Source organism: Sinocyclocheilus anshuiensis, unplaced genomic scaffold (assembly GCF_001515605.1).
Source record: "Sinocyclocheilus anshuiensis isolate Anshui unplaced genomic scaffold, SAMN03320099.WGS_v1.1 scaffold948, whole genome shotgun sequence".
Taxonomy (NCBI): domain Eukaryota; kingdom Metazoa; phylum Chordata; class Actinopteri; order Cypriniformes; family Cyprinidae; genus Sinocyclocheilus; species Sinocyclocheilus anshuiensis.
This window is the reverse complement of record NW_015549709.1, coordinates 874,014-897,628: the sequence shown is the minus strand read 5'-3', so window position 1 is coordinate 897,628 and position 23,615 is coordinate 874,014. Positions and strand designations below refer to the sequence as shown.

The 23,615-nt window shown below is 34.2% G+C and overlaps 1 protein-coding gene across 1 annotated transcript in view; it reads right to left on the bottom strand.

Annotated features, from left to right (window-relative positions):
* pak1 (p21 protein (Cdc42/Rac)-activated kinase 1) overlaps window positions 1–23,615 on the bottom strand; it is a 54,765-nt gene that overhangs the window by 16,100 nt on the left and 15,050 nt on the right. The window contains exons 2-7 of the mRNA XM_016450088.1: window positions 7,874–8,090; window positions 5,183–5,277; window positions 4,353–4,500; window positions 3,493–3,530; window positions 2,806–2,919; window positions 614–632 (exon numbers count right to left, since the gene is read on the bottom strand). Coding sequence (XP_016305574.1) covers window positions 614–632; window positions 2,806–2,919; window positions 3,493–3,530; window positions 4,353–4,500; window positions 5,183–5,277; window positions 7,874–8,066 — 607 coding nt within the window. The 5' untranslated portion in view covers window positions 8,067–8,090. The remainder of the gene's footprint in view (window positions 1–613; window positions 633–2,805; window positions 2,920–3,492; window positions 3,531–4,352; window positions 4,501–5,182; window positions 5,278–7,873; window positions 8,091–23,615) is intronic.

The window sequence follows — 23,615 nt, the reverse complement described above, 5'->3', positions numbered from 1 at the left end:
CGGAAACTGTGATACATTTTATTTTTCAGGATTCTTTGATGAATAGAAAGTTCAAAAGAACAGCATTTATTTGTTACTTTATAAATGTCTTAACTGTCACTTCTGATCAATATAATGCATCTTTGCTGAATAAGTATTCATTTCTTATATAAAAAAAAAAATCTTACTGACCCCAAAATTGTGAATGGTAGTGTACTGTATATAATTCACAATGCGATATACATTTATTTATTAGTTTTATATTATATTTTTATATATTTATACACACACACACATAACATTCTTATATATATATATATATATATATAAAATAAAAACATAAATTATAAATATAATATATAAAAATATAATATAAAACTAATAAATAAATGTATATATCAAATAAACTATAGTTTCCAGTCCAGTTTCTAAGACACGCGTGTCAGACCACATGGGGCCCAAACGGAGCAATGGATGATTCACAAGACATTCTGGGAAAGGACCGGGCTGCTGGTACCCACAGAGACAATAAAACATGGATTCCAGCACAGCTCGGTCTGAAGTGACTCAAGTGAATATAATTCTCTCCTCAGACCTTCACAAGCCGAACAAAACCCTCAACATTTCTGCTCACAGGAGCCTCGCTTCTTAATCTGTTCAAACAGAACCAGATCGCTGACACGTATTATATTTCCTACTCTTTTCTTAGAAGATTACTTTACAACACTGGGGTTGGGCTTATGTTCTTTAATTCATTTTGGAGACAAAAAACAGCACAAACAAGCAGCCAAAGAGCTGAAGTGTGCAGTCAGAAGTTGATTCACCACAGTGACACCATGAGCAGCGTCCATCCTGACACTCATTCAGAGAGAAAAACACAGAAAATACTGTTCTTTACTTTTAACATCAGAACAAACACAAGCTTTGTGTGCAAAGGGTTAATAAAACACCAGTACAACACGAACAGATGAAGATCAGAGCATCGGCTTTCTGAATATCCCAATTTCACAACAACGTTAAGACACATACTGTATGAAAATAAGTTAGTCTGAAAAGAGTGTTTAAAAAAAAACAGCGTTTTTATTCTGAACTACAACTATTCAAATTTGTTTAAATTGTTTGTTAACTGAAACAAAGCTGAAAAAAAAATAAAAGGAGTAAAACTAAAAAATAAAAATCGTTAATGAAAATGAATGCTGCCTTGGCAAAATAAAATAAAATAAAATAAACAGAAAAACAGAGGTGTAAAAACTAAAACAAAAAAAAAATTAAATGAAAACTAGAAATGCTATATATATATATATATCAAAACAACAACACAAATTTTAATTAATTAAAAAATATATATATTTTTGATTAAATAAAAAAGTCCCAATACATTTTCACAAAACATAACCGTTTCATAACATAGCCGCACTCCAACATTTCAACTTTTCTCAGAAACAAGATTATTATTCTTTTTTTTCCCCCAATGACTTACGCTCTGAGTGAAGTTTTCCATATTTATCCTCTGTTTTCTCTATAATATTTTGCTCATTTTGGCAATTTTTTAGTGAAAACGGTAACATGAGCTCAAAGTTATCAGACATGCACTACAAGCCACAAAAAGCAGTGTCATGTGTGTGAGTGTGAAGACATTACAGGACATCATTCATCTCCTCTGACCTAAAGAGGGTGAAACCCCTTCACATCAAAACCACACATGAATGAGCCCTGATGGAGCATCTTTAATCATCCGGGCACCTAGAAGCCTGATCCAGTGATCTCCAGACAGATGAAAGGAAGGTAACGAGGTTCAAACACACACACACTCCTGTAATAAAGCTCTAGTCACCTACCCCCGCTCTGAACACATGCATATTTATTCTGTAATTACAGGTTAGCTTGGAGGCGTCTAGAGTCAGAAACTCATTATTCCAGACTACAGACCGGACTGTCACGTATCTGCATCTGCCAGCCAACACCCACAACACCTAAAACACCTTACAACTGCCTGTCTGTCTGTTTAACCAGCCACCAACCACAATAACCTACTAACCCCTTCAAAACTACTTAAAAAACTACTTAAAAAAATAAAATAAAAATGAAACTAAAAATGAAATAAAAAAATTAAACCAATATATTAATATTTAAAAATAAAAATATTAAAATAAAAGCTAATCACCTTTGCAACCACCTAGCAACCACCCAAACATAAGGCCTAAATAAAATTAACTCAATTTTTTTTTTATTTCCCGTAAGCATTTAAGCCAACATCTCAAAGTGAGTCTTTGCATTTTATTTTACACCCATTATTTAATTTTTTAAATTTGCACTAGTGTTATTTTACTTTTCCACTTCTTGACAAAATGAAAGTAGAATTTTGTCATGCCTATAAAGCATATTAAACTCAATCCGAGAGCGAAAGAGAGACTTATCTCTCAAACTTCTAATATCTAAAACTTAAATCAAATGAAATTAGAACTGTTGCCTTGGCAACTAACTGAAATAAATTTAAGCTGACACACTAAAATTACAAACTGGAAATAAATAAAAAAATTTAAACTGAAATAAAAATTAAATGTAAAAAAATTAAACCTATATGATAATATTTAAAAGCAAACAAATTGCTAAAAATTACACTTACAAAACTTAAATTATACAAACAAAAATTTAATTCAAAAATACATTTCATAATTATTTAACAAATAATTAATTCATGAAAATAATTAATAAATAAATAATTAACTATAAAAAACTATACTAGTATATAAATCATATATATACACCCTGGAAAACCCTTAGCATTTGATCCCTTAACATTGACCCATATAAGTAAATACTCACAGATTTGGTGTGTTCGGGACGGGGTGCAACGATGGGTGGAGGCGTGGCTTCATCCTCATCATCATCCTCAGAAACGGTGGCCACAGCAGGGGTCTCGGAAACGGTCTTGGAGTTCTGCAGAGCGTCAAACAAGCCGAGCAGGAAGTGAGGCTGACCGACTGACATCACAACATGAGTGCAAAACAAACCTAACGCCAACATGCCAACCACGAGAGCAGCGCTGACCGCATTCAACCCTCCCGCGGGCCTCACCAGCTGACCCCATACACCACAACTAAAACTTCACTCCCCATCTTGCTTTGCATCTAACCTGATTCGATCTGAGCTACGGATATGGCACAACTCAGCAGGAGAACTGGACGAAAAAGATGCTGATTCACAGTGCAGAGAGAGAGAGAGATGAACCCGCTGGCACAGCCTCGAGTGGCTGGCATCAGTTCTGTCCTTCTGTTGAGTGGGCAGCTCTTATGGGACTCTGTCACCTTGTTGTTCACTGCATCCCCCCCCCCCATTTCAGCTCTCGGTTCCCTTCTCTTCCCCCAAGCAAACTTCCTCCCGTCCCGTCCTCTGTCAATCTGTCACGTGAGCCGAGAGAACATTTCTCCATATTCCCCTCCTGACCTCAAAAGCTTCTCTGCGTGTCACAGATAAACCTGGAAAACACAGTCGGACATCACAATGACTCACCACTGCGTTGGAAGAGCTGTAGCTATCCGCACCTTTATCTGAAATTAAAAACAGACGAATGAGAAATGAGAAAGAGACATAGAACTAATCTATAGACAACATATCACTGACATTGTTTTTTCAACTGCTGATTTATAATGGATTTGGTGGCTGATATAAAGCCACTGACAGTGGCGTAACTTTGTTTTAAAAAGTGGGTGGGACAGGAGTGTGTGTGTGTGTGTGTGGGGGTGGTTAATGTATCGACATAGAACTCATTTTTAACATGATAGTTTCATTCTTACATGCACTATAATCAAATATATTATTAGGCCCGAGATTCTTCACGTCAGTGAATAAATACATAGATATGCAATAAACAATCGTATTTCTAAACAGTCTAGTGGTAAAATTTTCGTTAGGCGCGTTCTAATAAGCCCTCGTATATTTTTTTCCCCTTATTATAATCAAAAGTGATCATCAGTGATTGTATATCAAGAGCAGGGTATTTTGTTTTGTGATTTAACTGGAATAAATACTGTATATAGTCTCTGCAACGTCATTAAGCGATAGATTGAAGCGCCCGTGTGTAAAGAGAACGTTCCGTCACTAATAACATCACAACGAACATTTCAAAAACAACATATTACAGCGCCAGATCGCATCTTATTTAAAAGAAAAGAATGACAGCTGGATATGTTTAATCTGCATTAGGTATAAAAGATACATACGACATGCATACATACATACACATATATATATATATATATATATATATATATATATATATACATATAACTGTATGATATATAATTACAATTATGTGAGATGTTACTGACATCTACACTGCTATAGCTGTAATATGGAAGTGTGCGTCACACCTGTAAAGCTCATGTATTTCTGGCTGTTGTTTGTTTCTTTAGAGTCGTAGAATTTAAGCACATCCAGAACGGCCTGAGGATTCTTCTTCTGCTCGAGTTTGGTGATGTTGGACGTCTGGAGCAACCGTGCCCACTGCTCAGGCATGCCCTACATAGAGAGCCACAAACACAAGCATGGAGTAAACCACGGTAATCAGCCTATGCCAGTGACAATGAAAGCATGCGCATGCCAAAAAGCTCTCATTAACACTCATTACACACACTGAACTCAACTCAGAGTCATACGGAGGAAAACTACGGCTGATTTAGGGGTCAGGAAAAGACCACAGCTCATTTAATATATTATCAAATATAATAATCCAGATGTAAAGAGGAAGACAGATCTGGACCCGGAGGTTAATCCTGCGAGTCTGAACTGCTGGAGGTTCATTTTCTATATTTGGGTTGCTGATGTCAAATGAACATCTTCAGCCATTTTTCTTTCCGTTTGTCCTTTTTTGCGTGCTTTCTTTAGCACTTTCTCTTTATAATCAGGTGAGTTCATTCATTTTACAGGATAAGTGCAGACTAAAAGTGCTATTTAACAAGCTCCTAATTAATTTTCCATTTAGATTTGGCTATAATTTGTCAAAAAAGTCAATATTTTGTTCCCAGTGGTTGGATACAAATCTCAAACTGTCTTAAACTGGATACACAATCAAATGTGAAGTCACAAAAAGAGAGTCTAATGATCTAGAAATATATGCATATGTGATAATGTCTGAAGGCATAAATAGAATTGTTTTCTACATGTGGGCATCCTGCAGGAAAAGGTCTTTGCTCAGACTTACAGTGAACTCTCCAGTGACAGCGTCAAAGCCAACATGGATGGTGTGCTCAAAGTCCGACGGCAGAGAGATCTCCGGACGCTCTTTCTTCTTATTGGCTGAAGACGAGGATGGGGGCGGAGACATAGTTGAGTGAAAGAAGAGAATAACAGTTAAGGGATGTTTAAATGTAGATGATTCCAAGCACTTATTGTAAACATACAACACGTTTTTCATTTTGTCTCTTTATTAGACACATACAGTACAGAATGGCGGGAAACTATTGTATAAAAAAATGTTTTTGAAATTATATTTTATATAATGATTTAAAATGTTGGCTTTAGAAAACCTGACTAACAAGTTTGAAGAAACGTGAAGGTTTTCAGTTTTAAGTATTGTTAAAGCTTGAAGTTTGAAGGTTTTGAAGGCCATCAGTACATCAGAAAAACAGAGACAGACAGACTATCATAGCATGCATATTTTAACATGTTGTTAACGTTTCTCACGTTTTAGCCTTTTTCTAACATTTTAACACATTGCTAGCATGTTAGAAGCATGTTTTAGCACATTGTTAACATGTTTTAACATGTTGCTGACATGTTTTAACATTACATTTACATTTAGCAGACGCTTTTTTCCCAAAGCGACTTACAAATGAGTACAACAGAAGCAATCAAACCAACAAAAGAGCAATAATATGTAAGTGTTGCGACAAGTCCTGGCAAGTCTAACACAGTACACGTAGAAATAAAAAGAAAACAAGTAGATAGAATAGAAATAGACTAGAGAACGCTAGTGTTAGAGGGTTATGTTTTTTTTATAATAAATAAAAGATGGAATAGAAATAGAATAGAGAACACTAGTGTTAGAGAGTTAAGTTTTTATAATAAATAAAATAATACAAGTAGATAGAATAGAAATAGAATAGAGTGCTAGTGTTAGAGAGTTAAGTTTTTATAATAAATAAAAGAAAACAAGTAGATAGAATAGAAATAGAATAGAGAGTGCTAGTGTTAGAGAGTTACGTTTTTATAATAAATAAAAGAAAACAAGTAGACAGAATATAAATAGAATAGAGTGCTAGTGTTAGATAGTTAAGTTTTTATAATAAATAAAAGAAAACAAGTAGATAGAATAGAAATAGAATAGAGAGTGCTAGTGTTAGAGTTAAGTTTTATAATAAATAAAAGAAAACAAGTAAATAGAATAGAAATAGAATAGAGTGCTAGTGTTAGAGTTAAGTTTTTATAATAAATAAAAGAAAACAAGTAGACAGAATATAAATAGAATAGAGTGCTAGTGTTAGATAGTTAAGTTTTTATAATAAATAAAAGAAAACAAGTAGATAGAATAGAAATAGAATAGAGAGTGCTAGTGTTAGAGAGTTACGTTTTTATAATAAATAAAAGAAAACAAGTAGACAATAGAAATAGAATAGAAAGTGTTAGTTTTAGAGGGTCAACATGTTGCTAGTATGTGTTAAAACATTGCTAACATGTTAGTAGCCTGGTTTAGTGCGTTGTTAGTATGATTTAACACATTGTTAGTATGTTTCTCTCAACAAGTTTGTAGCATTTTTAGCATGTTTCAAGATGTTGATGGTATGTTTTTAGCACATTGTTAACAATTTTGCTGGCATGTTTAACATGCTGCTATTATTTTGGTAGCATTTCGTAGGCTAGTTGCTTTTGCAGTTGTAAATTTACAGTATGTCTATCTATCTATCTATCTGTATATCTGTCTGTCTGTCTGTCTGTCTATCTATCTATCTATCTATCTATCTATCTATCTATCTATCTATCTATCTATCTATCTATCTATCTATCTATCTATCTATCTATCTATCTATCTATCTATCTATCTATCTATCTATCTATCTATCTATCTATCTATCTATCTATCTATCTATCTATCTATCTATCTATCTATCTATCTATCTATCTATCTATCTATCTATCTATCTATCTATCTATCTATCTATCTATCTATCTATCTATCTATCTATCTATCTATCTATCTATCTATCTATCTATCTATCTATCTATCTATCTATCTATCTATCTATCTATCTATCTATCTATCTATCTATCTGTCTGTCTGTCTGTCTATCTAGTTTTTAAGGAATCTCCTTTTAGTGCAAGTCTTTAACACTATTTTTATACAATATACCAGATTTCTGCCATTTTAATCTCATACGTTTTTTGGATTTCATAAAGACATTATTACAATATATACACAGTCATGCATCTATTGCGCTGTTTTCCAGTGTCACTCATGTGTGCAGATGCTGCTAATGCCTATTATAAACGTCCTCATCTGCTGTGAGCTGAAGCCAGGCAGGGTCTTTAATATTAATGATGTGCTAACGGGCTGGTAATTAACACAAAACAGGCCTGCAGAAAGACGAGCCGCTCAGAATGCAGGAGTGAGACGGACTCTTGACACAGAGACACGTGTGGATGCACAGGTGTTTGGAGACGCGTGTTATACAATGAGAAAGTGTGAGAATCTGCTGCCACAAATGAAGGAGAATATCAACCTCAAAGACAAAAGGCTTACAGTCATAAAGTTGCTATTTGCAAAACAGATGTGTTTATTGTGAGCTTTGACCCTGAATGACTCCCTACATAAATTCTGTTCTTGCTGGATTGCTTTTAAGTCCTCTTTTTTTAATAACAGTTCTTTAAAAATGAGTTTTCAATGCCTGTCACTCACTCTTGTCTCCTCCTCCGGTGAGTATGGATCGGATGAAGCCTTCTTTTCTCCTCTTGTCCTCCGGGTTGGGCGGCAGGGGTTTGGAGCCGTGATTCAGTGGGCCTGAGTCTTTACCGGACGAGCCAATCATGGTGCTGGTGTTTCTCATGGGCGGAGCTGGCGGCTTGTCTTCTACTTCCCCATTGTCTGACATCTTCAGTTGTGGGCGTGGCTAAATCTGAAACACACAACCAATCCGTGCTAGTGAGTTGCTGAAAAGGGAGGGGCTAAAGTAAATCAACCGCAGGGGTTGCTGGAATGAAACTGAAAGCATGATTAGATTTACCAAATTACCACCAATCTTCTTTTAATGGTATTTAGATTAAACTAGGACACAGCAGGAAAAAACAGCTAAGGCAGGAAGAAAACATCCTCTGATGTAGTTTCAGACCAATATATTTCTATGTATTATTTTTATATAAAGCACGTTATAGGTCAGTACGATTTTTTTTTTTGTAAAGAAATTTATACTTTTATTCATCAAGGATGCAATAAATTGATCAAAAATGACAGTAAAGACATATATAATGTTACAAAAGATTTCAATTTCATATAAATGCTGTTCTTTTGAGCTTTCTATTCATCAAAGAATCCTGAAAAATAAAACATATCACGGTTTCCACAAAAATATGAAGCAGCACAACTCTTTTCAGCATTGATAATAATCAGAAATGTTTCTTGAGCAGCAAATCAGCATATTAGAATGATTTCTGAAGATCATGTGACACTGAAGACTGGCGTAATGATGCTGAAAATTCAGCTTTGATCACAGAAATAAATTACATTTTAATATATATTCAAATAGAAATCAGTTATTTTAATTTGTAATACTATTTTACAATATTAATGACTCTACTGTATTTTTTTAACAACTAAATGCAACCTTGGTGAGCAAAAGAGACTTCTTTCAAATACATAAAAAAAAAAAAATCATACCAACCTCAAGCTTTATTCAAATCACCAACCCTAATATGAACAATAACAATATAATTATTCCCTTATTAAACACCACAAACTGAAGCATAACTGAATGTTCTTGAGTTTTCTTTTCAGAAAGGTGCAAACAGACCAAAAACAGCCCTGTCTTTGCATGATTCAGTGCAGCGGCTCTGACATCAGTCCTGACACCTCGACTCAATAAACCAGGATTACGTAATACTGGAGAGACTGTATTATTTTTGGGTTGTACCCAGTTAATATGAAATGCTTTTTGGAAGCTGACATGTGTGACATGCTGTTCTCCATTTAAAACTACTTTAAACAACGTTTTGCTCAAATCGTTGTATTAATGTTGCACATACAGGTTAATGAGCTGACATTAATGTCTACACAGAGACTACATGGAATATTTGTGCTTTTAAAAGTTAATTTGCCACATGGACCATTTTAAATTGACCAACAAATCTAGTTAAAATTAACTAGAAAGCTCATTTAAAGGGGAAAAAACAGAGACCAGTTACAAAGCCTAAGATGCACTTTTCCTTAAACATTCATATAATAATAATAATAAAACATATTATTATTACATATTATTATATATATTATATATATATATTTATTATTTCACCTCTACTCTACTACAGAGAATATTTGTGCTTTTAAAAATTAATTTGGCACAATGACAATTTTAAATGAACAAGAAAGGTAATTAAAAAGTGAAAAAAACAGAGACCAGTTTCAATAAGATACACTTTTCCTTAAACATTCATATGAATAATAATAATAATAATACATACACATTATTATTATTGTTTTTTTTTTCTTTTCTGCATTTCATTTCACCACGAATTTCACATCTATTCTTTTATTTATTTATATATATTTTTTTTTTTTTAACTAAACCTGGCATTGTCTCCTATGACAATTTTTGACTCTATGACAAATTGCTCTGGATAAAAGTCTCTGCTAAATGAATAAATGTAAATGTGAGTTCTACCCTAAAATCTTTATGCCATTAACAAAATTGGACAAATTATGTGAATCTATGCACACAATCCAAACAAGACTCGGAGATAACAGCATCACGACAAATACAAGCACTGACCAGCCTAGACATTGACAAAACTAACACAATCCTTATCTTTACATACAAAACTGTCAGCTCTAGAAGAAGTAATTGTATGATATCGGTCAATCAGTGCCAATAGAGAGCAGCATAATGCACTTTAATGACAGCAATTGAGATGCACAAGCCTACTGAATGAAATTAACATCTATTTTACACAACATTTACTCAAAATGGCCAAATCTTAGTCCATCACTAACCTCGAGTGAACATCTCGACATTTAGATTGAGTCGCAGATCATTCACACGGACATATGAATATAAAATGCACATCTGCTGATAGTCTGTAATAAAACTTAACCTCACCAAACACCGTCCAGCATACTGACACTCAATCCCAGCAGTATTCCAGTAAGAACAGCACCTTTAGATCCCGTCGGACTCTGAGCGAGTGTGTGTGTGTGTGTGTGTGCTGGTTTTAAGAGGTTGTGGCCTCCCTGATGTGATGTCACAGGTGAACAGGAAAGACTATGAGTTTGATCTGTGACTGACTGGACATGAATGGTGTAACATGATAGCCGAGTCTGAGAAACACACACATACAGATAATACAAAAAGGAAAGAGTATTACCTGTAAACACACTTCAGCCATGAGCAAACAGACATCAGAAAGGCAGCAGGGCAAACAACCATACAACATGAGTGTGTTAAAGACACAGTAACACATGCACACACAGCTGGTGAACGACTGTTTGAGATCGACAGGGTCTGTTGTGTGAAACCCTTCTCTATCATGGTGGGGACTTTCCTTTGACCTAGGCCTAACCCTAAATTTAAACCTCACACAAAACCTTTTTGCAGTTTTATATTCTCCCGAAATCATTATTTATATGTTTATTAAGTCGTTTTTCTCTCTGTCGGCTGCTCCCTCAATGTAGCTGATTTCAGGTTGAACTATCCTTTCGGAGACTTTTAGTCCTCACAATAGGCAAAACATGACCCACCCACACCCACACCCACACCCACACACACACACCGCACACGCACACGCCCACGCCCACACACACAAACACACACCGCCCATGCAGACTCACATTTCAAACAGTGCTGTCACATTTAGCAGAGGTCTGTCATCACTGTGGTCTCTTTTATCAGACACACACACACACACACCCCTTAGTTAAATTAAATAGAGAGTCGAGGTGTTAAAGTTCATCTGCTGATAAACGTGTCTACAAAAAGATGTGACTAAAAACACATGCACGCATCTATTTAAAAAAATTTAAAACATAGATACATAAAATAATTAATTGATAAATAAAGATAAATAACTAGCTAAATAAATAAATAATGGAGAGAAAGAGTGGTTGGACTCTTTTAAAAAAAATTTGATAGATAAATGGGTAAATAAAAAACAAAAAACAAAGAATAAATAGATAAATAATAATAGATTATTTAAAATGAATAAATAAATAAATATTTAAATAAAAATAAAAAGAACAAATAAATACAGATAAACAAATGGATGGATGATAAATAAATAAATAAATGAACTAATTAATTAATTTTTGGGAGAGAAAGAGCAATTGGACAAAGAAATAAAAATGAAATCATTATATAATAAATACCTAAATAAAATTAGACAAATTAGAAAAAAAGACATATTAGATAAATAGTTAAATAAAAAGAATAAATAGATAAAAAATAAATTAAGAATGAATAGATCAATTAAATGAATGAATGAATGCAGTGTATAGGCAGAACAAATAAAGAAAGAGAATATAGTGATTTGAACACACACATTAAACACAACTAAAGAAAATTACAAAAGAAAAAAGTACAAAATAGTAGTGAGATAGTTTAAAATAAGAAACAAAGCCAGTGATTTAAAGCAATTATGAGGAACAAAGTTGCCATTGTGAGCCACACTGCCAGATATAACGTCACAATTACTTTATTTAAAATCACCAAACACAAGTACACAAGTGTTTTAGAGACAAAGACCAGTGAAACAGCAAGAATGAGGAAGTGAGGAAGTCTCTGGGACTTTGGTCTTCACACACACACACACACACACACACACACACACACACAAGTGTCTAACAAACCTCAGGTGCTTTTCATTCAAGCAAACAAAGGGCTTCATTCACAGCTGAGCCTGCGTGTTCCTCTTCATTGTCTCAAAGAGCAAATGCAAAAACCAGAACCAAGTTCTGAGACCTGAAAACCACCAAACACACATCAGTAGAGGAAGTGCTGTAGTTCTAGCGTGTACCTGTGACTCAGCGCTCTGTTTGTCAGGTCATCCACACTTAACTGACATGATAAACACCTGACGGCTGTCCTGTGTGACGTACCGGCGAGACATCAGTCATCATCGGGAGTTTAGTCATGTGATAGTCAGGTGCCGTCACTGATCCTGACAGGGCTTCACTGCTTCATCCTCAGCTGCTTTATTCAGATGGTTTTCCTTTAAACACTCAACATCAGCACAATTAGTCTTGATTCTCATGTCTACAGGCCAACTGGAGCTTCAGTGAGCAGTTCTGATTCCAAAAAAAGATATAATTAACTCAAACTCCCATTAATTTCAATTGCAATACTGACTGGAAACAAGCTAAATGATGCTGATGCACAAAACCCACCCGCTTAGCCTTTTCAAGGCTTATCTTTTTCACTCTAAAACGAATGGAAAAGATCATTCTGACTTCTCACAATTGAGATTTTTTTTTTTTAAACAAAGTCAGAATTGCAAGATATAAAATAAAAAAATATATAAAAAGATGTCGCAATAACAATTATGCAATTAAAAAAGTTGAACTGCAAGATGTAAACTCAGAATTCTGACTTTTTCCTTGCAATTCTGAGTTTATATCTCACAATTATGACTTTATCTCACAATTCTGAGTTTATATTCTCAATATTGCAAAAAAGAAAAAAAAATCTGAATTGTGAGATAAACGCAGAAACAAACAAACAAAAAGTACAGATATATGATTCTCTTCATTCCATAAAACAAATGGCAAGTAAAATTAAACACCAAATTATTATTTAAAATAGATTTCATTAATTGAAATAAATCTACACTGTAAAAAATTATTGTAATTTTAACAGTAAACGACTGTAAAATGCTACAGTAAAAACTTGTTACATAAAAAGTCATTTTATAATTTACAGTGAAAAACCGTAAATTGACACTCCCAGAATTCTCTGCATGACACTTCATATTTGATGGTTTTTTTTTTCTTCTTAGTTTTTTCTTATCAGTTGTGTACATTACAATGCTGAATCCCTGACAATTTTCAAGTGACAGCTGAAAACAGCTTTGGTTCATCATGTGACTTTCTCATCACCACCAGTTTTTGGTGGTTATCAGTGCATTACAATGGTTCAAAACAGATATTAACACTTCAATATGTTGGTTTATTAACATTACATCAGTTAATGAAATACGGTATTTTATTGTGAATTTAAGTTAAGTCTGTAAAACCTAAAATGTTGCTACCATATTTTTTACGGTGACGTTCTGGCAACCACAGCTGCCGGTATTTTACCGTAAATGTCACAGATTTTGTTTACAGTGTAAAATAAAATATTAGATTAAAAACTATTAAAAATATACAAAAATTAAAGCTAAACAGAAATATTAAAAAAAACAACAAAATGACAGAAGGACATAAAATGACAATTCTAAACTGAAATTAAAATGAAAAAAAAAATGTAAAAATAAAAGGGAACTCATAATATGAATAAATTCTACAGTACTACATAAATAACACTAAATGAGCATGCTGACAGAGCTGAGATGTGTTTTCTGAGCTCATGTGAGATCACACAGAACAGAGCATCATTCATCAGGATAAGAATAGCTCTCGTCTCTCTGGAGGTGTAATAGAGCGGGAAGCGACAGAAGCACAGCCGCTGCTATAAATGTAGGAGTTGTGAATTTATGGATTCGCCTTGTCAGGCAGGTCGAGTTTGAGCGTGTAAGTAGGGTTTTCGTAATTCAATTCTGGGCTCTTCTCGATAGACTCTAGAAACACAGAAGATATAGGCAGGGTTTCTGATTACTCCTGGTTCATGCTAATTAACCGCTGATGTTGTGACATTCGTTCGAATCACCTGACATGTTTGGGAAATGTTTCCCCGACATGCGGGTTAATTTGCCTCCAGCTGCGTGAAATGGCTTGTTGGAGACCTGCAACGCAAGGCCAGAAACAGCTTTTCATTACCTCCGTGAAGCACACATGCGGTTTAATCTTGTGTTCAAGCTGGTGTTAAGACAATTATACCAAACAGAGACGCACGCGTGAGAGGGTGCGTTATAGACACAAAATGTCTGATCCTGAGACATCTACACTGAAAGCATCTTAAAGGGGTCCTATTATGCTCTTTTACAAAGCCTTGGTTTTGTTTCAAACCATTGCTTCTGGCTAAGATACGAGTCCATAATCCATAATAACGCTTCCTCCAGTGAAAAAGTCCTTCTCCTGTTGTCTCTCACATCAAAATCCAGCCACATATTTGTTTAGAGCTGTTTTGGCTTGTAAACGGTGCTTGATCTGTGCAGATTTCTCTCCTGATTCAGACCAGACCACTTTTTCACTGGAGGAAGCTTTATTATAGATAGAGGACTCGTATTTTAGCCGGAAGCAACGGTTTGAAGTTAAAAACGTCTTAAGCATGGATTTGTTTCTTACAAACTCACAGCTTTTGTCTTCACAAGACATTAACAGATGGACTGGAGTGCTGTGGATTACTTGTGGATTATTGTGATGTTTTTATCAGCTGTTTGGACTCTCATTCTGACGGCACCCATTCACTGCAGAGCATCCATTAGTGAGCAAGTGATGCAATGCTACATTTCTCCAAATCTGATGAAGAAACAAACTCATCTACAATTTAGATGGCCTGAGGAGGAGTACATTTTCAGTAGTTTTCATTATTGGGTGAACTATTCCTTTAAAATATTGCATGCAATGAAATCCTCACGGATAAAAGCAGTATTTGGTTTCACTCATAAATGAATGCATCGTGAATGATAATTCATGCTGTCTTTAAAGGTAAATGGCACTAGAGGAAATGCACAAATGATCAATTATAAATCCGAAACCGACGAACCCAAGGTTACACATAAAACCAAACTATTAAAAAAAAAAATTTCTAAGATCATCAAGTACATTTTACAAGAAAATACTATTTCAGTTTTTCTACTTCAAAATTTTACATTCAATTCAATGTGTTTCTTGCCTTTGTAACCGTTTGAAACATTTACCAGCAATTTCTAAAAGAAAACAATTTCTACACCATTTTTTTTCTCAGTGTAGCAGATCGGCTGAGGTTTCAATCGGCATGCAACTCAAAGATTAAACTATGTGATAATGGACCAGTTAAATATTTATAGCTTTCTGAAAACTGTCATGCACAGAATATTTCAAGATGGCCGATCAAACTCTGGGTTCAGTGGCTTCAAACCTCTAGCAGTCTGTCGTTCCCCGGAGATCCACACGCTCGGGCCCAACAGGACATGACGCTTCACATATCCCCAGGAGGACGCGCGCTCTCCCAGGGTTAAACTGGGTAGCAGGCCGTCCCGTCATCTTCAACATGCACACACACACACACCCTCCAGACAAAATAATTACACATTCTGATGTTCAAAGATGGATGATGTGAGAATGAGTTGTGTGTGTGTGTGTGTGTGTGTGTGTGTGTGTGTGTGCGCACAGCTAGGCATCTATTAAAGCCATGAGAGACGATCATAACAGCGCCGGCGGTCATTAGAGCTTCTTCATGTACATGCTAATGATCTGCACAGGGTGGGGTGCAGGCAGACACTTTAAGGGTATGTTTTATCATATATTAAAAAAGCACAGCGCTCCAGCTTCTAAATATGCTGAATTATTCCCAAGACATGCAGGAATACTGAACTCACAGATGTGAGGTAGAATTTGCTGGTATTTCCTAAAAAATATAATCTTGGAGGACAAGCAGATAGCACATATGAACATTTAAAATTTTCCATAATAGATTGCTCACATGTTTGCATAATCTGCAATATTAAAAATAAATAAATAAACAAAAGGAAGAAAAAAATATTTAAAACATGTTAGAATATTTCAAATGTTTTAATTAATTACAAATATTTTTTATATTTTAAATATATTTAAATATATTATTATTATTTTTTTCAATCAATGCATATAACATGCAACTCAAAGCTTAAACTATGTGATATTGCAACAATAACTATTTACAGCTGAAAACTGCATGGAATCTCGCCATCATGCATGGAATATATTTTGCATAATAGATTGCTCACAAGTTTGCATAATCTGTAATATTAAAAGAAATAAACAAGAGGGAAAATAAAATATTTAAAAATAATATTTAAAAATGTAAAAATATTTTTTAATAAATCTGCAAAAATGTCAACAATTCTGTGTTTTTCTGTCAATATGGGGTGCTGTGTGTACATTAATGAGGAAAAAAAATTAACTTAAATGATTTTAGCAAATGGCTGCAATATAACAAAGAGTGAAAAATTTAAGGGGGTCTGAATACTTTCCGTACCCACTGTATATATATACTGCTGCCTACATTAATTTGCATAACAGATATTCACAATGAATCTATGAGGAAAAAATGGATGTACACACGTTATTTCATTCATAAGTTTACACTGTGGTTGCTAATAACGGGTTTTCTCTTCGAGAATCAATATTTGTGGCAGTCTCTCAGTTATCCTATATATGTAGTGGACAAACTTGACCCAAGTGAGTTAAATGTGTCTTTGGAGATGTCCGGGGATGTGCACAATTGCAAAACAACTTCTAAATGCAGTAAATCATGTTTTTTTGCTATTCTAATAAAATCTAATTTTAGGGTTTAGGTTAGCCTTAACAGAACAAAGCTAGTTAAGAGTGTTTGTAGTGGAATACAGAGATCATCCAATCCCTGGAGTCGTGATGCTGCCGCGGCCCGAGTCCAAATACAGCAGATGGTCCTCAAGAAACACTGCCAATTTACATATAAATCAACAGAGAGAGAGAATTAAACAATGACCCACAACACTCAAATCTGAGCATGAGACTCCATCAGTGACCGCAGCGATTCTCAAACTCACCATTATCAGACTGGTTCTAATTGGCTTAGCTCGTGGATTAGTCTTGGACTGGTGGATTAGTGTTGGATAAACTTGAGCATAACATGAAATCACACAAATAAACACAGACCATCATCTAGTTTTCTCCTGCTGGTGACCATGGAAATATGGACTCTCAATGTGTCTGCCGTTGTTTACTGTCCACAGACTTCTGTTTTCATATGAAATTAATTATAAATACTACAATCTTAGCCTAACCAAAAACTTTCTGCATTTTCAGAATTTTTAACAAGAATTAACTTTCTTTATATGTCGTTTTTACAAATGAGGTCATTCCCAGATGTCCAAAAGGAGGTTTTGTCAGATTTAGCTCACTTTGGGGCAATTTTGAACCCAAAATATGAGTGCAGTATATATAAACACACATACAAGAAATATAGTCTGGATCAGTGGTTCTCAGCTGGTTTTGCTTTAGGCCCAGATTGGACATTAAGTGGAGACTGAATGTAATACCAAAATTGTTATTCGTAAAAACGTCCCTAAAAATCAACACTTAAATGTATGACTGCATACATTTGTGCATACAAATGTATTACTACTTAAATGTGTTTTCCAATAAAAATTGCAGTTGCCATTAAAAAAAAAAAAAACTCCAGGTTTGCTTTTCTTGTTTCTAAGGCTGCACAATTTGACTGAACATTTATTATTATTATTATTATTATTTTTATTATTATTATTAAATAAAATGTTTAAACAAAATAAGAAATATTACAATTAATAATAAAAATAATAATAATAATTATTATTAATAATATATATATGTTTTTTTGTTTTTGTTTTTTTACCAAAATAGGAAATATTACTATTAATATTACTTAAATTATTAGGGATGCACCAAAATGAAAATTCTGAAATCAAAATATTCTATTTCGACCGAAAATGCAGAAATTTCGGTGCGTAATAATAATAATAATACAAATTTTTAAAGTACAACATTAAAATGACAGCATTAATATTTATTATGGTCTTAATTTGTTCATTTTCAAGCATTAAACCATCAAGCTTTTATTTTGCCGGAAAACCACTTGGGGTCTTTAAAGCTTCTCTTTTGTTGACAGTCAAACAGCCAGTTTATGAGTGCCTCTCATTACAAGTTTGGCAAGATGGTTGGCGCATGTGTTCCCAAATGCATGATTTGTTCAATCGCACTAAGCCATATCACAATTTCAGTTTTAATTCGATTAATCGGTTTGGTTTCTAAACATTTTTGGCTCACAATCCACGACTGACAAGCACACGCTTTCAAACTGCATTTGCTTCCCCGGCGGAGGCATTTAAACCAAACGAGCACGCCATTACAAAAAACAACACAGGAAACAGGAAGTACACACTTCAAGGGAGCCATAAAACTTCAATTTATATCCCATCATCCCTCCAGCATCTCTGATGCTGGGAGGGGCAGCAGGCCTCAAACACACCCGCATAATCTATGAGACGCGTCACAGCGGGTCGCTCCGCTTTAGATGTACGTGCGTCGCTCGTTCTGAAAGGCATTATTGATGAGACCCCCAGTGAAATGTTAGTTTAAGGAACATAAGGACGTCTTGCTTGCAGAGTCCTCTGGGAAATGAGAAAGAGAGACAATAGCATCTATTTTTTGGGGATGGGAGGGTCTCTACGGGACCCTAAAGACGAGGGGGAAGGGATTATATCCAGGTTCGCTGCATGGGACGCACATTCTGGAAGTTGACTAACAGGACGGCCTGTAAGAAACTCTAAAGACAGTGTCTGGCAGGTCGATCTCATTGATCTGCTGCTTGCTGGAGGTTCTCCTTCAGCTCGCTGCTGCTGAGTGCAGTAAGATGGGCTCTGGATCTCAGATCAATAACGTGACTCATGGGTAATTCTTGCTTGTCGGACTGCAGCGAGACTCAGGATAGAGGAATCCGAGCGCAGCATGTGTCTGTGTTCAGCTATACAATCTCTCTCTATGACTGAAGCATGTGAAAACTCAGTTTAGTTGTGTTTAAATGTATAGAGTAGAAATTTGAGATTTGCTTTAAAGGGGTCATATGATGCGATTTCAATTTTTCCTTTCTCTTTGGAGTGTTACAAGCTCTTGGTGCATAAAGAAGATCTGTAAAGTTGCAAAGACTAAAGTCTCAAATCCAAAGAGATATTCTTTATAAAAGTTAAGAGTCAACCACGCCTACCTAAAACGGTTCGTTCTAACACGCCCCCACATATCTACATCACGATGTGGGAAGATTTGCATAACGCCGCCCAAATGTTCACGCAAAGAAAGAAGGCGTAACTTTTATTCTCGCTGTAGTATTGTTGTTGCTGCCGCCATGTCGTGAAGACGCTGTGTGTTTCGTTGTGAAAGCGAAACTACTTTGTTTCAGCCAATCACAACGCACTGGATAGCTGGCCAATCAGAGCACACCTCGCTTTTCAGACCGATGAGCTTTGTAAAAATCGACGCGTTTCAGAAAGGCGGGGCATAGAGGAGAAACAATAATGTACAGTATGTGGAAAATAATGTGTTTTTTGAACCTTAAACCGCATAAACACATTTCATTACACCAAATACACAAAATAATGTTCTTTTTAGCAACATAATATGACCCCTTTAAGAGCAGCTAAAAGCCTCTGAGGAACATTATATAAAGCGTTTGCTGTATTTGTTAGGATGTTACGCTCACATTTAAGAATGTGAGAATCAGCTAAATCTCAAAGTTGCCTCAAATCTTCTTTTTTCTCATATTTTTCCAGCTTTAGGGCACTAAATGTAAAACAGAGTGTACTATGCTAATGATCTATAGAGTTTGGAAAATAACTGTCTGTAATTGCAATTTGCAACATAAAAATCATTATCAGCTTATGAGTATCAGGCAAAAACAAATATCAGTGCATATCTGATATATATATAGATATATATATATATAGAGAGAGAGAGAAATTAATAATTTTATTCAGTAAGGATGCATTAAATTGTTCAAAAGCGAAAGAAAAGACATTTATGTTCCAAAAGATTTCTATTTCAAATAAATGCTGTTCTTTTGAACTTTCTATTCATCAAAGAATCCTGAAAAATAAAATGCATCACAGTTTCTGCAAAAATATGAACCGTTTTCAACAACAGAAATATTTCTTGAGCAGCAAATCAGCATATTAGAATGATTTCTGAAGATCATGTGACACTGAAGACTGGAGTAATGATGCTGAAAATTCAGCTTTGATCACAGCAATAAATTACGTTACAATATATTAAAATTGAAAACAGTTTTTTTAAATCATAATAATATTTCACTGTTTTTACTGTACTTTTCATCAAAAAAATGCAGCCTTAGTGAGCAGAAGAGACTTCTTATCAAACCCCAAACTTTTAAACAGTAAAATATCTCTACATATACACTGCATATTCCTATAAATCTCTAAAATATTATCCCCTAAATCTATATATAAACCCCTGACTTTAAATCTATATCACTGTATACACCTATATAATATCCAAAATCTCTATTTCAACATTTTTATTGCACACTTATATATCTACACTGTAAAAAATAAATCCGTAAAATAACAGAAAAAGTACTAGCAGCTCATTACCCAATAATTTTACGGATATTTCCGTGAATTTTAACAAACAACTCAATGTGTCAAATTCAAAATACAGGTAAAGCACCTCTAAAAAAAAAATAATTCTGTCAAATTAATATGGTAAATTTTTTAGAGTGTAGGCTATATATCAAACAGTAACCCTACACTATACCATATATAGGTGCAAAACTTCTAATTGTTTGCATCTAATATCTACTCTTCAAGTAACTTCTCTCTCTCTCTCTCTCTCTCTCTCTATAACCTCTGTATTATTCATAATATCGATGAGCAATAATGTTAATAAACTCAAAGGCAAAAATCACTCTGCCGTGGTCACGTGCTCTACAGGCATTTGATTTCGCTGCCGTTCCTCCTCTTAAATAAATCTCTCTCTGTGTGTCTCTCAGACAGTAATGCCAGCAGAGCCGGACTCTTGGCTCCAGAGCCGATGGAGCAGATCGAGTGTAATATCACTTAATGTTCATACGTAACATAAACTAAAGTGAGCAGCGCAGCAGTAAGATAAATCACAGCTAGCGCTGATGTCAGGAAATCTCGAAAACACAGAGATACACACGTTAAAGGAGGCTTTCCATTGATAAATAAAAATATAAATATTCATAAGTGAATAATTAAATAAACACTGATGTATCATACACTTTGATTTTATAAAGTAAATAAATAAACAAATACTGATATACCTTGTACTTCTATTGCTCTAATAAATCAAAATGAATAAATAACCAATAATCACTATATTCAAAATACATAAATAAATAATCAGTATTGATATAACATATATTTATTTTGCTTGTATAAATAGAGAAATACTGATGTACCTATTGCATTTGTAAATAAATATATAATCAGTAATGACATGCCATATATTTATTTTGCTTTTAGAAATAAATAAAATTGCTGCTGACATACCTTATACTTTTATTGCTTAAATAAATAAATAAATAAATAAATAAATAAAGCACTGCTGATATACCATATACTTATTTAGCTTTTATAAATAAATAAAATTGCTGCTGATATACCTTATGCTTTAATAAATAGCTAAATATTGTTTTGAAAAATAAATTAATTAATCACATAATTGCTACTGAATAACAATATAAATAAACAGATAATTAAATACATAAATAATCACTACTGATATACTGTATGCTTAAATAAATAAACAAATCACTGCTGATATTCCATATACTTAATTTGCTTTTATAAATAAATAAAATTGCTGCTGATATACCTTATGCTTTAATAAATAGCTAAATAAATATTGCTTTAAAAAAATTAATCACATAATTGCTACTGAATAACAATATAAATAAATAGATCAGTAATTAAATACATAAATAATCACTACTGATATACTGTATTGTATACTTGTTGTGCTTTTATGCATAAATAAATAAACACTGACTTCTATTGTTTTATACTGAACTAATTATATTTTCTATCCCTTAACCCTAAATCTAACTCATGCACAAAGCTTTTTGCATTTTAGATTATCAGTAAGACATTATTTAGTGTGTATTTATTAAGACATTTTCTCATAGGAAGCGTTAGCCGCTCACTACTACTACACAGGTGATTTCAGGTTCACTGTTCTTGTGGGAACATTTAGTCCTCTTCATGTACAGTAGACAAAACCTGATCACAAAAACTAAAGCGGCTCATTCACACGTACAAAAACACACATCACCTCTTATTCCAAAGACAGCAAAATCATACTAGCGCTTATGGGAGACACGTCAGCTGAATATAAGTCCCATCGCTGTAGTTACGCCGCATGCATCCCAGACTGCCTTGCGCTCAACTTTCTGCTCAAAGCCAACTAAAAGTCTCTGTTTTCTCTCTAAAGGCCCGTCGAATAGCTGTAATCTCATGACATCAGGAGCAAAACATTCCCTGTCCCACCCTTGGATTCACAAAACGAGATTTTTACATGAAAATGCAAGCGGTGAATGCACACAGAAACATCACAGTATGATGCTAAATTATTTGTCACCTGTTTTAATTATCTACCAGGTGAAAATCTGAACGTCTGATCAATTCATAAATTCAATGCACACCTCTCCTCATACTTAATAGTAATACTTGCCTTTGCAAACACTGCTAATAATTTCATTTTTACTCAACTAAATGTATAAATATAAAAATCGTAAATATGTATAAATGTAAAATATTGTGTAAATGTATAAATATTAAATTTAAAAATATTTTAAATCAATAAAATATTTAAAAATAAATGTAATTCATTAAAAATACATATCTAAAAACAAATCAGAAAATAAATATATAAAAATAAATAAATCAAAATCTAAATAAATAACATATCATGTAAAACATGAATATGCAGAACAAACTCTCTCTGCTGTCTATGAACTTTCGGGCGTGAGAGATTTTAGGAGTGAAATGAGAACAATGCATAGCCTGTGGAGGAATAGGCCTTTCTATTATTCATCAAACCCTCACCGACTCGACTCCACCTCTGCTGCTTTACTCCAGGCACACACACAGGTATCAGGTATAGCACTGAAAGCAGAGGAACAGACCAAAGAAAGACAAAGAAACACAACGTTTTGTGCAACCTAGTATGAAAAGCTGTTCACACAATGATTTTGGAAGTTTCCATTAAAATATATACAGTATTTATTACACGGCCCTGTGGAATACTTGATTCTGATTACGGTGATGTATATATACTAGCGATGTTTAATATTAATGTATATTATTACACGGCTCTGTGGAATACTTGATTCTGATTGGTCAGTCGTGACATTCCGAGGTATGTTATCCCTCGATAACAACCGGTAAAAGCTAATAACACAGGCTCATCCGGGCAACAGCAGTCGGCGCTGTACTCTTGCTTGAACTATTTTTCTTGGTGGAAGCTTTGCGTTTGTTTAGCTAATAAAATATTAAAACTCGATTCAAAATGGTGTACAATTATTTAATTATGTCATCCTGGTATCGCGGAC